At 44.0% G+C, this 16,032-nt stretch overlaps 1 protein-coding gene across 1 annotated transcript; it reads right to left on the bottom strand.

Annotated features, from left to right (window-relative positions):
* Positions 1 to 2,076: 2,076 nt before the first annotated feature.
* LOC135513065 (epoxide hydrolase 4-like) lies at positions 2,077 to 14,357 on the bottom strand. Its single transcript, XM_064935742.1, has 7 exons — positions 13,886 to 14,357; positions 12,681 to 12,766; positions 8,937 to 9,094; positions 6,336 to 6,464; positions 4,895 to 4,998; positions 4,425 to 4,573; positions 2,077 to 3,314 (listed from the first exon to the last, which is right to left on the bottom strand). The coding sequence occupies exons 1-7, from the start codon at positions 14,126 to 14,128 to the stop codon at positions 3,074 to 3,076; spliced, it is 1,110 nt and encodes a 369-aa protein (XP_064791814.1). The 5' UTR covers positions 14,129 to 14,357; the 3' UTR covers positions 2,077 to 3,073.
* Between the last annotated feature and the right edge of the window lie 1,675 nt (positions 14,358 to 16,032).

Below are 16,032 nucleotides of genomic sequence, written 5' to 3'. Positions count from 1 at the left end.
TTAAATAATTTCTGTACAGTGAGTGTTTTGTCCTTCATGTGATTAAATTAAGTTATGTTCTTCACATGCTTACTGACAAAAGCAACATAAAGGTTGAGAATTAAAGAGATAAACCTACACTACAGGCTGTAATGATGCTGACATGCAATCAATTACCATACAGTAAGAACCTTTGTGGACTCCATTTAATCACATCTGTTACAATTCCATGTTGCACAATAACATAATAATAAGGAAGGTACAAGGGCACGAAGTAATGGCAAACAAAGCGTTTCAATATGCTGCAAAAACACCTATATGTCTCATTCTATGTCTCATTCTATGTCTCATTCTATGTCTCATTCTATGCACTCACTACCTGGTTATGTTTTGAGATAACCAAACAAAAATACAAAACAAGTCTTGAATGTTAGAAATAACTTGGGCTGGTATCTAATGTCCTTGTCATCAGGATATTCATTCCTTGGACCATGTTGATCATGTTGGGCTTCGTGTATGAGAAGTGGAATTTCGATAGCGCCCACTTCATCGGCAATAACAAAGGCAAATGCCATGTCTGCCTTTGTCGCATTTTCTAGAAACAGCAGAAGTTGTCTGACTTGCTATCGGTGCATATGTACTTCCCCCGAATTGACTTGTCAACTTCCGTCTACAGTCGACTACTTTCGCATTACCACTCAAACGCGCCCATTAATTTGTTCACTGTATACATGAATTGTGCAAAGTCAGTCATGTCTTTGGTCACGTTCACGTGGGTCAAATAAAACACCCTTATGATTGGGTGACAATTGAGCCTCCCACAATGCAGGCGATGGTTGCAGGATGAAATTGGTAAAGAGCAACTGCAGTCAAAACCTCATGACGTTTGTACAGTTCATGCAGTCGCAAGTCGGACAATTGTTATCCCCATAAGGCAACACACTTTGGAATTTGAACAAATTTATCCGCTCTAACGTGTCAAATGGCTGTTTTCGAGAGATTAAAATCCGTAATGTATCATGGATAAATAGATCAATCAGTCAGTCAGCAGTTGCCTACACTGTCGGCTTCAATGTTGAACAAGACCAATATTTGAATACCATTTCAATTGAATTTCTTTGCAATGAACATGATTGCTGAGCCAGGTGACATAGGGAAAATGTACTTTTACCATAAATGCATGAACATAAATGGGAAATAAATGTGCCGTGGCGGAGATCTTTGTGGGCTATACTCGGCCTTGTCTCAGAATGGTAAGTTGGTGGTTGAAGATATCCCTTTCGTAGTGTGGGGGATGTGCTTTGGCAAAGTGGGTGGGGTTATATCCTTCCTGTTTGGCCCTGTCCAGGGGGTATCATCGGGTGGGGCCACAGTGTCTCCTGACCCCTCCTTTCTCAGCCTCCAGTATTTATGCTGCAGTATTTTATGTGTCGGGGGGCTAGGGTCAGTTTGTTATATCTGGAGTACTTCTCCTGTCTTATCCGGTGTCCTGTGTGAATTTAAGTGTGCTCTCTCTAATTCTCTCGTAGGACCATGCCTCAGGACTACCTGGCATGATGACTCCTTGTTGTTCCCAGTCCACCTGGCCATGCTGCTGCTCCAGTTGCAACTGTTCTACCTGTGATTATTATTATTTGACCATGATAGTCATTTTTTAATATTTGAACATCTTGGCCATGTTCTGTTATAATCTCCACCCGGCACAGCCAGAAGAGGACTGCCTAAGTTTCTTCCTAGGTTTGGCCTTTCGAGGGAGTTTTTCCTAGCCACCGGGCTTCAACACTTGCATTGCTTGCTGTGTGGGGTTTTAGGCTGGGTTTCTGTACAGCACTTTGAGATGTCAGCTGATGTTTGAAGGGCTATATGAATAAATTGGATTTGTGTAGTACATGCTCATATTGCATTTGATTTCTCCAAACAAATAAATAAAACACAGTAAACTATTTTAAACTAGAGGGATTGGCATCTTCTGATATAATGACAGGGCTGGTTCTGTGACACAGCAGGCATGCAAATTGTCACGTTGTGTCTGTCATCCATACAGTCAATAGTCTATTCAGTAGGTCAGTTAAAAAGGTTGACAATGGCTCCCCAGGCTTCACATTATAGTTTATTTGCTTAAAAAAATCAAAATGGTGCAGACCTGGCTCAGTGGATTTCAAAATGCAGTGTGTAGGAAGAGATTCAAAAAAGTGTACAATATTGAACCATCACTGTTGTTCTATACAGGAATTCTCAAATATCTGAGTAAATAATAAAAAAAATACAAAAATAACAATATTTTCCATAAGACAACGCTACCTGATAGAGAGGGTCTGTGGTTACGTCCCAAATGACACCCTATTCCCTGTAAAGTGCACTACTTTTCAAAAGCAGTGCACTAAATAGGGAACAGGGTGCCATTTGGGACAAAGACAAGGGTGTGGGACAAGAGGGATCCCAAAGGATTGTGTCCAAAATAGTGAGGAGCAATCCAGTGACACATATAGCAGACAAACGCCACAGCTCAACCTCAGAAGACATGGCACAACTTTACAACGCCGCAAAACATTATACAACATTACATTAAAAGGCACCACACAATACAAACTCACAACGAGATTTTGCCACACATTTGTAATGTTGTAACCTACAAACTTTAAGGCGGATGTCATGTGCAAAAGAGTACTGAATGTGTCAAACATACTACTGTACTACTCAGTGTCCTCTCAATAAAATGTGCTTTTTTTCTTTTTCACTTTCTTTTGACATTAAAAAAAATATCTGAAATGTGCAAAGATTTAAAGAATGATTGCATTGTCATTATATTGGTTGGTTTTTCACAGGAATATTCCAGGCTTCTAGTGGTAGGGGTGGCTGGTGGGGACGGAGGGAGGGAGTGAAGGAGGGAAAAGGCCCCGTTCTATGGTAGGGGTGGCTGGTGGGGACGGAGGGAGTGAAGGAGGGAGGAGGCCCTGTTTTAGTGTGTGTCCCAAATGGCACCCTCTTCTCTATATAGTGCACTGCTTTTGACCAGGACCCGTAGGGCTCTGGTCAGAAGTAGGTCACTGTATAGGAAGAAATTGTGCCATTTGGGATATAGACCTAGCTAGATTCAGTTCCTGTAGGTTTTGCGGCCCTCTCCCTCTTTGAGGAAGGTCCATATGAGTGTGTTGACGATGTCAGGCTGGTCCTGCTGTAGCCAGTGGCTGGCCCCGGAGATGATGTTGAGTCGGAAGTGATTCCTGATGTAGACACGGCACGCCTCAGCCATTTCCTGCTCCAGGAAGGCATCTCTCTCACCCCACAACAACAACACCGGGGACTTGACATCATTCTGGCTGAGTGGGAGGGAACTGTGGAGAGAATATTAATAACAGACCTGAGATGAGTTGCTTAAAACTGGTTAAACTCAATCATATGATGTGCTATACAGATCTGAGATGGGTTGCTTATATGAAACTGGTTACAGCAAACACTCGCGTTTCATCATGATGTAGACAAGTTTAATATTTTCATGTGCTATCCATGTTACCTGTGGAGAAAGCATGATCAGATCTGAAATGGTTTGGGGTCAATTCCATTTCTACTCAGTCAATTATGGAAATACATTGAAAATTTGAATTTTCCACATTAAAAAGCAACGCATCTGAGAACCAGAAAACTGGTTTAATGCAGACTTGATGTCTAGCATTCACATGGTATCCATGTATGTTACCTGTATTGTAAACTTATGGAGAGGCTAATTGAATAATAGATTTATAGAATATGTTTCTCACGCTAATTGATAATGTGTCAGTGACATTCATATTATATAATTTTGAGCAGAATAAAATATGCTGTTCTGTTCTGATAGACACTGGCTGGCTGCTTAAGGAAGAAGAGCAGATGGTGGAGTCAGTCATGCATGTACAGTTCACATGTGAAAAACACATGTACTCTCTGATGCTGGGTGAGTGAGAGAGAGAGAGAACAAGAGAGGACGAGAGAAAAAGAACAAGAGAGACACCGAGAATGACAGTGTGCCAGAGATGACATTGCATCAACACGGAATCTTCCAGGCTTTCTCTTATTCATTATAGGAGTCAACTTGTCAAAGACAAACAACACACACAAAAACTAACAGAATACATTATTCTAAAGCCCAATTATTTCTCATCATGTAGTCTGATTCCAAGACCTCTGTACGTATTACACAACCACTGAGTTTTCATAAGAGGAACTTATTTTTGAATGTACTGTAGTAGTACACTTTCATCAAAACAGCATTTACAACACAAGAGGGCGCTAATGATTCACATTATAATAAGGCGCTTGAAGTAATACCGTATCTCAAATGAGGGTACACAACAATGGTGGTCAGCTTCGATATGTTCAATGGGCATGTCATGCATAAGTAGGGATTCCCACAGGAGACCAAATACAGAGCTCACTAATTAAGAATTTCATTGGTTCATAATCTTAACCTGAAGACATTCCTGTAGTAGTTGAGGGCCCCGGTGAGGGCCCCTGGCTGGGAGAAGGCGTAGAGATAGGCCTCCATGTCCTCTGCAGTGAGCCATCGACCCTTCCTCCCAATCCCTGTACTACGGCTGGTGAACAGACCTTTCAGTGCCTACAGTACAGAGGGGACAGAAGGACACTGGGTGAGTGTGTGTGTGTGTTTCCGGATGTGCTCAAGGTGTGATTTGAGCTGGATGGCACACACAGACAAGGTCGCTTATGTGACTGTCACAGTAATACAGGATGCATGAGGCTCTATAAATGCCATGGCGGTTGTGTCTATAAATTATCACCATACACAGACTCTTTGAGGCACAACCATCACAACAAGAATCCCCTCCCCTTCGACATACACAAAGGCAACTTCCTGTTGCCTGGAGCAGTTCTGTATTTTTCACCTTGAGGTCACTCAAACACATGCGACATGCTTCACCTTGAAATCATTGATGGAGAGCATGAGCTCTGGGAAGCGAGACAGCTGGAAGAAGAAGTAGTAGCTGGACTTGAGCAGCTGACTGGGATGACGCAGGGCATAATCTAGAAATATGGAGGAAAAAGGAGAGGAGACAGAGGGAGAGTGGAGGGCAGGAGAGGAGAGAAGAAAAAGACAGGGGAGAACAGGAGAGAAAAGAGGAGAGGGAGAGAAGGGCAGGAGAGGAGGGAGGGAGGGAGGGAGGGAGGGAGGGGAGAGAACAGAAGAGAAAAGAGGAGAGGGAGAAGAGGGCAGGAGAGGAGAGAGGGAGAGGATAGGAGAGAGGAGGGTAGGAGAGAACAGAGGAAAGAAAAGAGGAGAAAGGAGAGAGGGAGAGACAGGAGGGCAGAAGAGGATATGAGAGAAAAGAGGAGCGGGTGAGAGGGAAAAGAGAAAAATAAGACAAAAAAAGAGGATTAGAGAAAGTTCCAAAATAAACACTTGCATACCACTTAAAATTAATAAATGTTTTGGGCATGTATTCTAAGTTGCATGCAAGTATGGATGTTAAGCAAGAGACGAATCCAACGTAGTTTCTAGGGAGAGAGAGGCTGTGGATGTCTGCCAGTGACCTCCCCTCTATCCTCTCCTCTCATTTCTAGCCAGCTGCTCCAGCTCCATATTAAAGCACTACTGTATAATTACCTCCTCCATCTTCCCCTCAATGAAGGAGACTGAGGAACTACCAGATGGATGCAGCAAACACTGCATGGGGGTAATAATACCTCACAATTAAAGATGGTAATCTCTAATTAGCACAAGGAGGAAGAGGCGGCTTCTCTCACATCCGATTGATTTAATAATTGTATATTTGTGACGTACAGTAGGCTGTTTCATCTGTTGTTCATCTAAGGATGGTGATGGTGATGACGTACCAGTTAACACAGAGGGATGGGGGCAGTTCAGGACAATGACGTTCCAGGGACTAGTCGATTGGTGTATTCAGTCCACAGTGTACTCACCAATGTAGTCCCTGTCATTTTATGCTAAACTAATTTACTTTGCAAAACTGAAACTTGAAAACAGAGGGAAGTTAGGACGTACCACCGAAGACAGATGGATGGGGGCAGTTTAGGACATACCACCGAAGACAGATGGATGGGGGCAGTTTAGGAGGTACCACTGAAGACAGATGGATGGGGGCAGTTTAGGACATACCACCGAAGACAGATGGATGGGGGCAGTTTAGGACATACCACTGAAGACAGATGGATGGGGGCAGTTTAGGAGGTACCACTGAAGACAGATGGAGGGGGGCAGTTTAGGAAATTAGGACATACCACTGAAGACAGATGGAGGGGGGCAGTTTAGGACATACCACTGAAGACAGATGGATGGGGGCAGTTTAGGACATACCACTGAAGACAGATGGATGGGGGCAGTTAAGGACATTAGGACATACCACTGAAGACAGATGGATGGGGGCAGTTTAGGACGATGAGTTTGGTGACCATCTCGGGGTAGTGGATGGCGAACAGCCAGGCGATGGTTCCTCCCCAATCATGGCCGACCAGGTGACATCTGTTGTAACCTGAGGAGAGATGGAGTAAAGTCTGAGTGTGTGTGTGTGTTTATATTTGTTCTGCCCCATTCATTCACCTTCTTGGAGTTGAGTCTCCTTGCCAAGATACAGTATCTCCTGAAGTAGAACAATGCTCTTACAGTGTGCAATGTGAACAATGTGATGCCTGATTATTCAGCTTATTAGTTATCTTCTTGGGTCAGCTTATAGGGAACAACTGAGCCAGTCTGGTGTACAAGTGCGACAGAGGAGGTTTCGGGCAGAAGTCTGGCATAATGAATATAATATGACCACAGCTCATCTTGTTTGTTTAAAAAAGGTCAATATTTTGCCTGCAAAGAAAATAATTGTCAGTTGTACTGCTATTTGAAATATCAGTCTGACAAGGTGAGGGATACTGGTGTTACACAGACACAGATGACCCCAGGTCTGAGTGGATGCTTCCTGTTTCACTGAGTGATAGGGAGCGTGCTCCGTGCTGCCTGCTGCCAGCCTGCTGCCAGGCTGGGGGCTCTGTAGTTAGTGTGTATCAGCACGACGACCCATGGTCAGTCACCATGAGTCAGAGTAAGCCTGTCATGTCCTGCTGTGTTGTAGGCCCACAGGGTGTTCACAGGCTGTTCAGTCCACACAGTATTACAAGGAGAAACAAGTTTAACTTTGACTCAGCTCAGGACACCAGGCTGTGTCACCCTTTCTCTTTGTTCCCATGGAGTGATATTTCATAATATGGGTAGTCATGGTCCCTAAAGTGTCTATCCCTGAATCAGAGTGGGCATGATTTGTTTCAACTTCCATCATATATACAGTGGGGCAAAAAGTATTTAGTCAGCCACCAATTGTGCAAGTTCTCCCAGTTAAAAAGATGAGGCCTGTAATTTTCATCATAGGTACACTTCAACTATGACAGACAAAATGAGAAAAAAAATCCAGAAAATCACATTCTAGGATTTTTAATGAATTTATTTGCAAATTATGGTGGAAAATAAGTATTTGGTCAATAACAAAAGTTTATCTCAATACTTTGTTATATACCCTTTGTTGGCAATGACAGAGGTCAAACGTTTTCTGTAAGTCTTCACAAGGTTTTCACACACTGTTGCTGGTACTTTGGCCCATTCCTCCATGCAGATCTCCTCTAGAGCAGTGATGTTTGGGGCTGTTGCTGGGCAACACAGACTTTCAACTCCCTCCAAAGATTTTCTATGGGGTTGAGATCTGGAGACTGGCTAGGCCACTCCAGGACCTTGAAATGCTTCTTACGAAGCCACTCCTTCGTTGCCCGGGCGGTGTGTTTGGGATCATTGTCATGCTGAAAGACCCAGCCATGTTTCATCTTCAATGCCCTTGCTGATGGAAGGAGGTTCTCTCTCAAAATCTCACGATACATGGCCCCATTCATTCTTTCCTTGACCCGGATCAGTCGTCCTGGTCCCTTTGCAGAAAAACAGCCCCAAAGCATGATGTTTCCACCCCCATGCTTCACAGTAGGTATGGTGTTCTTTGGATGTAACTCAGAATTCTTTGTCCTCCAAACACGACGAGTTCAGTTTCTACCAAAAAGTTATATTTTGGTTTCATCTGACATTCTCCCAATCTTCTTCTGGACCATTCAAATGCTCTCTAGCAAACTTCAGACGGGCCTGGACATGTACTGGCTTAAGCAGGGGGGACACGTCTGGCACTGCAGGATTTGAGTCCCTGGCGGCGTAGTGTGTTACTGATGGTAGGCTTTGTTACTTTGGTCCCAGCTCTCTGCAGGTCATTCACTAGGTCCCCCCGTGTGGTTCTGGGATTTTTGATCACCGTTCTTGTGATCATTTTGACCCCAAGGGGTGAGATCTTGCGTGGAGCCCCAGATCGAGGGAGATTATCAGTGGTCTTGTATGTCTTCCATTTCCTAATAATTGCTCCCACAGTTGATTTCTTCAAACCAAGCTGCTTACCTATTGCAGATTCAGTCTTCCCAGCCTGGTGCAGGTCTACAATTCTGTTTCTGATGTCCTTTGACAGCTCTTTGGTCTTGGTCATAGTGGAGTTTGGAGTGTGACTGTTTGAGGTTGTCGACAGGTGTCTTTTATACTGATAAGTTCAAACAGGTGCCATTAATACAGGTAACAAGTGGAGGACAGAGGAGCCTCTTAAAGAAGAAGTTACAGGTCTGTGAGAGCCAGAAATCTTGCTTGTTTGTAGGTGACCAAATACTTATTTTCTACCATAATTTGCAAATAAATTCATAAAACATCTTACAATGTGATTTTCTGGATTTTTTTCTTCTCATTTTGTCTGTCATAGTTGAAGTGTACCTTTGATGAAAATTACAGGCCTCTCACTTCTTTTTAAGTGGGAGAACTTGCACAATTTGTGGGTGACTAAATACTTTTTTGCCCCACTGTACATCTGTCTACATGTGTATTTCTGCATAATCTACATAAACATGGATATAAAACACAGACAAAAGATGTGGTTGTCCACTCTTACCTAGGTATTCGACAATGTCCTTGACGTCTGTGACCAGGTAATCAAAGCGGTAGCTCTCTGTGGATGACGGCAAGTCGGACTCCCCATAACCTCGCATGTCAATGGCCACCACACGGAACTCACTCTTAAACTCACGCAGCTGGTGGCGCCAGGAAAACCTGGGGGCAGGTGGACAGAGAGAGAGAGAGACACACAAGAACCATCTTAGTCTTAGTGAGAGGAGAAAGTCACACACAAGACAGTACTTCATTATTAAACCCCATCTCCACTACGGCAATCAGAAGAGGACATTCAGCATAGTGCACACTGCTAAATAACCACAAACTTCTACATATGCATATATTCTTCTATAAAAACGCTGTGTGTTTCTCTCTTGAATATACCTACAAAGTTGCTGTATCTTAAACTGTATTATTTCTACTGGCACTCGGCTTCCCTTCTTCCCTTCCAAACGGAGTGAAGGTCACCTTTGTAAACTCAGCAAAAAAAGAAACATCCTCTCACTGTCAACTGCGTAAATATTTGTATGAACATGACAGATTAAACAACTGAGACATAAACTGAACAGGTTCCACAGACATGTGACTAGTAGAACTGGAATAATGTGTCCCTGAACAAAGGGGAGTAGTCAAAATCAAAAGTAACAGTCAATATCTGGTGTGGCCACCAGCTGCATTAAGTACTGCAGTGAATCTCCTCCTCATGGACTGCACCAGATTTGCCGGTTCTTGCTGTGAGATGTTACCCCACTCTCTCAAGGCACCTGCAACTTCCCGGACATTTCTGGGGGGAATGGCCCTAGCCCTCACTCTCCGATCCAACAGGTCCCAGACGTGCTCAATGGGATCCGGGCTCTTCGATGACCATGGCAGAAAATTGACATTCCTGTCTTGCAGGAAATCACGCACCGAACGAGCAGTATGGCTGGTGTCATTGTCATGCTGGAGGGTCATGTCAGGATGAGCCTGCAGGAAGGGTACCACATGAGGGAGGAGGATGTCTTCCCTGTAACACACAGCGTTGAGATTGCCTGCAATGACAACAAGCTCAGTCTGATGATGCTCTGACACACTGCCGCAGACCAAGACAGACCCTCCACCTCCTATTCAATCCCACTCCGGAGTCAGGCCATGATGTAACGCTCATTTCTTAGTCGGATTCGCGTTTATCGTCTATCACCCCTGGTGAGACAAAACCGCTACTCGTCAGTGAAGAGCACTTTTGCCAATCCTGTCTGGTCCAGTGACGGTGGGTTTGTGTCCATAGGTGATGTTGTTGGTAGTGATGTCTGGTGAGGGCCTGCCTTACAACAGGCCTACAAGCCCTCAGTCCAGCCTCTCTCAGCCTATTGCGGACAGTCTGAGCACTGATGGAGGGATTGCGCGTTCCTGGTGTAACTCGGGCAGTTGTTGCCATCCTATACCTGTCCCGCAGGTGTGATGTTCAGATGTACTGATCCTGTGCAGGTGTTGTTACATGTGGTCTGTCACTGAGAGGACAATCAACTGTCCATCCTGTCTCCCTGTGGCGCTGTCTTAGGCATCTCACAGTAATGACATTACAATTTATTGCCCTGGCCACATCTGCAGTCCCCATGCATCCTTGCAGAATGCCTAAGGCACGTTCATGCAGATGAGCAGGGATACTGGGCATATTTCTTTTGGTATTTTTCAGAGTGAGTAGATAGGCCTCTTTAGCGTCCAAAGTTTTCAGAACTGTGACCTTAATTGTCTACGGTCTGTAAGCTGTTGGTGTCTGAACTACTGTTCCACAGGTGCATGTTCATTAATTGTTTATAGGTCATTGAACAAGCTTGGGAAACAGTGTTTAAACCCTTTATAATGAAGATCTGTGAAGTTATATGGATTTTTACTAATTATCTTTGAAAGACCGGGTCCTTTTCTTGCTGTGATTTTTAATATGAATGTTCTTTTCCCCAATTCTAATCCGCTCAATCATCATAGTGGAGAGCAAAAGCTCTCTAATTGAAGATCTTGTCTGCTGTGGATCTATCTGCTGTGGACTGGAGGCTGAGGCTCCTCAAGGCTTAAATCCCCACAGAGGAGGAGCACAAGGCCTGACTGGGGTTCTGTTGATCTATTGAGTCAGGATAAGAGCTGGGCCCTGGTCAAAGGTAATGCACTACAGGGAAAACCGGTGCCATTTGGGACATAGTTCTGGAGCAGAGAAACCCCACATCTTAGAATATAGATGAGGTTTAAAATAACACAGGCACTTCCAGTTCCTTCACAGCCTTGCGCTCCACCTTGCACCCCAATCACCCACACAAAAAGCCCCTCTCTAGTCTGAGGGATAAGGGAAACTTGAGTTTAGCACTTTTTAAACACTGAATTAAGTGAGAGAAGAAAGTCGTAAGTGGAAGAGAGTCTGTCTGTCCAGCCAGCACGGCAGAGAGAAGCTACGTCCCAAATGGCACACTAATTCTATAAATGCACTACTTTTGACCAGAACCCATATGGCTCTGGTCAAAAGTAGTGCACTATATACGGAATAGGGTGCCATGTGGGACACATTCAGAGTTCATCATGGATTCCTGTGCAGTAGATGGGCAGTGAGGCGGAATAGACCGAAGAAGACCGTTAATTAAGCTCGGTCCTGTCCTTTCTGCTGCTCCGTGAGTTCCCTGAGATATGGACTAGCTTACAGCACTTGACAACCTCTTAATTTAGCCCCATTCCAGAGGTCGACCTCACGACTACACTCCATATAATTTTTTATGAAACATGGTGGAAAGAGTAACAAGGAACTTTAGAGCCTTAGCTATCCTAATAAGCAATAAAGTCTAATAGGAATGTTGTAATTGAAGAATCACATAGTATGAAGACCCCAACTGAGATATGGTCTTTTGATGCAGAAGTAATGTACAGCAGAGCGTTGGTTACATGATACAGTACTGTTGTGTGGCATCGATACAGTAGTTATGGGATTGGTGGTTTTTCTTGTTGTTGGTATTATTATTATTACCACTTTTTTTGTGATATCCAATTGGTAGTTACAGTCTTGTCCCATCGCTGCAACTCCAGTAAGGACTCAGGAGAGGCGAAGGTCGAGAGCCGTGCGTCCTCCGAAACACGACCCCGCCAAGTCGCACTGATTCTTGACACAGTGTTCGCTGAAGCTGGAAGCCAGCTGCACCAATGTGTTGGAAGAAACACAGTACAGCTGGCGACCGAAGTCAGCATGCATGCGCCTGGCCGCCACAAGGATTCGCAGGAGCCCAATGGGACAAGGACATCCCAGCCGGCCAAACCCTCCCCTAACCTGGACGACGCTGGGCCAATTGTGCACCCGCTGGGACATGGGTCTCCTAGTCGCAGTCATCTGCGACACAGCCCGGGATCGTACCCGGATCTGTAGTGACACCTCTCGCACTGTCTTAAACTGCTGCTCCACTCGGGAGGCCCGGGGTCAGTGTTTCATGGGGGTCCTGGTTAGTTAGTTTGCAAAGGAGCTTCTTTCCAAAATGCTTTCTCAGCATAAAAACACATACACAAAAAAAAAATTAACTGGCCAGGCAATACCAATACATTATTTGAGTCTCTATGGGCCTGTTTCCTGGACACAGATTAAGCCTAGTCCTCGACTAAAAAGCAAAATAAATTGAGAATTTCAATTGAAAGTGCCTTTCAGTCCAGAACTAGGCTTAATCTGTGTCCGGGTTGAAACACCAGCCCTTTATGTGTGTATAATATGCAGACGCACTGTGTAGTCTAGATGTCTTACCAGAACTCTGGGAAGCCATGCAAAAACAGCATGAGCGGTTTCCCTCTCTCTCCAGCAGCGACATAGTGAAACCTCAGACCAGACTCCTGAGAATAAAGACGGAGACGGAAGACAGATCAGTCAGTCACCAGGGACACACTGTTATATGTCAACACTTCCCTGATCACTATCACGTGGGCTCTTACTGTCTGCTGGTCTCTGGTTGTGTCCCAAATGACACGCTATTCCCTATATAGTGCACGACTATGGGCTCTGGTCGAAAGTAGTGCACTACAGGGAATATGATGCCATTTGGGACGTAGTGCTCTCTGTGACATAAAACTCTCATCCTCCAACAATGCTGTGTGCTTTACGGCGCTGTAAAGCAGGGATAGAACAGGGAGAGAGCAGGGCCATCCCATAAACTCAGCCCTGGCCTGCCTTCTGTCTGGTCATTCCAGTATGATGCATTCTTTATATTATGAAATCAATCTGTCACTAACATTTATAGCCAATTCTATTTAAATTATTGTGAATTCATGTTGCAATGGTATGTAGAATGGGTCTATCAGTTGAGTAAAGTGTGGATAATATGCATGGACTACCTACTTTATCTAATTTCTGTTTTAATAACATTGTCTAGATCAAGCGTTTTCTGGCCAAATATAGCTACTTTCTGGCACAAAGTTTAACCACACAGGTTACTTAACAATATAGGGGATTATTCTTACAACTGAACTGCCACATTGTTATTGTGAGCATGCGTTCGTGCTATGTGAATCCTATAAGAGATAATGTGTTGCTAAATAAACATTTAGACGAAAAATACAAATTAAATGTGAATCTACAGTTTATAGCACCTTTAATCTTGGTATTCGTATAAAATCGTGACATTTGTCTCGAACTACTATTGCTGCTGCGGATTGTCCGTTCAGCACTACCTACCTCTGAGGCTTGAGCGCATATACAGAGACAGTAGATTGGAATAATAACAGAAGCCTACACGGCAAATATATCTGCATATGGCGTTTCGCTGAAATTCCCCCCAAATAAAACAGATGCCCCACGATTTGCACGTACCCTGCAGGACTATTCGAATTGATTTCAATTCTACAAGCACACTACATACATACGGAATTACCTAAACAGACCTCTCACGCACACAAAAGGCTATTTCCCAATCTCAAATGGGCTCCCTCTCACGTGCAATGTAAATTGTGCCATACCTTTATTCTAACGTAACAGTGGGTTCCCAAGGACGTGTCATTCAAGCAAGCAGGGGGAGTTTCGCGAATTCCCCACTGAAAGGTGGCTGTCGGCCTTAAAATGATGCTCCACCAAAGTTTCAGCAGCGCTACGGCAGTGCAGAGAGCACAATAACCGTATATCAACGACCAATACCCTAAAACTCGGATCTTTAGCGTGAGTCTGACTGTAAACAGGAGCAAGTTGTTGAGCACTCTCGCCATCTTTACATTACTCAGGTAAAACAACGCAGATCACGTCACCTACCTATTGATATATTATTGTGTTAATTATCTTGAAATATCACTCATCGTTATCGGGTAGCTCCGCTAACAGCGCATCTGCTTGTCCTGTCGATCTGCGGCTGTACTAGGGAGGATCCCTGAATGAAATGTTCAAGAGGGGAGCAGTACGTCAGAACTCACGCGTGCGTGTGATGAAGGATGTTAAATTTGAGATGGGTGTTTAACGCTTCTATTATTTTAATCTAAAAGCCTAGAAATTAATCTGAGAAAAATATGAGACACCACGTCACCTCCAAAACAGATGCGTTTCTGAAACCTTTTTCACGTGTTTAGACTGCAAAATAAGAAAGGTGAATGAGCAAGTGCGTGACTCAGACTGACCTAGGGACATGATTGAGAGACCTAGAGCTCTCTGTGATTAATGGTGAATGGCAGTTAATGCCCCAAGGGAAGAAAATGGTGATCTGACTCCTAGGGCTGTAATCCACTGCTCAATCCAAGGGTGATGGATGCTGATATGGGAAGTATGAATGTAAAAAGTTAATGTACAGGACTGACTCTCAGTGAGTGTGTAGCTGTTATTGCAGTATACTAGCATGCAGTTGGACAATTGCTCAGATTAACACTAAATTCAGGCATTGAGTCCAGCTTGTCTTGTCAAATCTCAGTCACTGAACAAATGCAAGTGTGTAGATCTGAATGTGCAATCTGTTTTCAAGTATTGTGTCATCTTTTTGTTGTAATGAAGACTTTCTGGATATCCTCCTTGGACTGGCTGATCGTTAGTGCTGGACTTGGGCAGGAGCTCACCAGAACAGCAGCTAATGGGGACCTCTAATATATATAAATACAAGTAACGGCATCTAAAATGTTATATTACTTGAGTTCCTACACATCTTATAAAATATTAGCTTAAAAGTATTGTGAAGTTCCTGCACTTAAATATAAACAGTACAGACACCCAAAATTAGTACCGGAACCTATTTCAGTCCAAGTCAAGCACTTCTATAAATCATCGTCATCATCCATTAATCAATTCAAATAAAACTGTCACGTGTGCTGACCTTACAGTGAAATGCTTACTTACAAGCCCTTAACCAACAGTGAGGTTCAAGAAAGTTAGGAAAATATTTACCAAATAAACTAAAGTAAAGTAAAAACAATTAAAAAGTAACAATAGAATAACTAGGCTATATACAGGGGGTACTGGTTAGTCGAGGTAATTTGTACATGTAGGTAGGGGTGAAGTGAATATGCATAAACAGCACGTAGCAGCAGAGTAAAAAAAAAAATGTGGGGGTGGGGTGTGTCAATGTAAATAATCCGGTGGCCATTTGATTAATAGTTCAGCAGTCATATGGCTTGGGGGTAGAAGCTGTTAAGGAGCCTTTTGGACCTAGACTTGGCGCTCCTGTGGCGCTTAGTGTGCGGTAGCAGAGAAAAGTCAATGACTTGGGTGACTGAAGTCTTTGACAATGTTTTGGGCTTTCCTGACACCACCTAGTATATAGGTCCTGGACGGCAGGAAGCTTGGCCCCAGTGATGTACTGGGCCCTACGCACGTCCCTCTGTAGGGCCTTACGGTCAGATGCAGAGCAGCTACTATACCAGGTGGTGGTGCAGCTGTAGAACTTTATGAGGATCTGGGGACCCATGACAAATATCTTTAGTCTCCTGAGGGGGTAAAGGTGTTGTCATGCCCTCATGACTGTCTTGGTGTGTTTGGACCATGACTGTTCGTTGGTGATGTGGACATCAAGGAACTTAACTCTCGACCTGCTCCACTACAGCCCTGTTGTGAGCAAACTTAATGCTGTTGGAGTCGTGTTTGGCTATGCAGTCATGGGTGAACAGGGAGTACAGGAGGGGACTAAGCACACACC

Source organism: Oncorhynchus masou, chromosome 24 (assembly GCF_036934945.1).
Source record: "Oncorhynchus masou masou isolate Uvic2021 chromosome 24, UVic_Omas_1.1, whole genome shotgun sequence".
NCBI classification, from domain to species: domain Eukaryota; kingdom Metazoa; phylum Chordata; class Actinopteri; order Salmoniformes; family Salmonidae; genus Oncorhynchus; species Oncorhynchus masou.
This window is presented reverse-complemented; position numbering and strand designations above follow the sequence as displayed.

What these genes read in the sequence shown, in the direction of transcription:
- LOC135513065 (XM_064935742.1), bottom strand. Translation starts at nt 14,128, where the DNA reads ATGGCGAGAGTGCTCAACAACTTGCTCCTGTTTACAGTCAGACTCACG. An exon ending in ACTGTTACGTTAGAATAAAG is followed by an intron (nt 12,767 to 13,885) that starts GTATGGCACAAT and finishes CTTTATTCTCAG; the next exon opens with GAGTCTGGTCTGAGGTTTCA. An exon ending in CCATCCATCTGTCTTCAGTG is followed by an intron (nt 4,999 to 6,335) that starts GTATGTCCTAAT and finishes CCATATTTCTAG; the next exon opens with ATTATGCCCTGCGTCATCCC.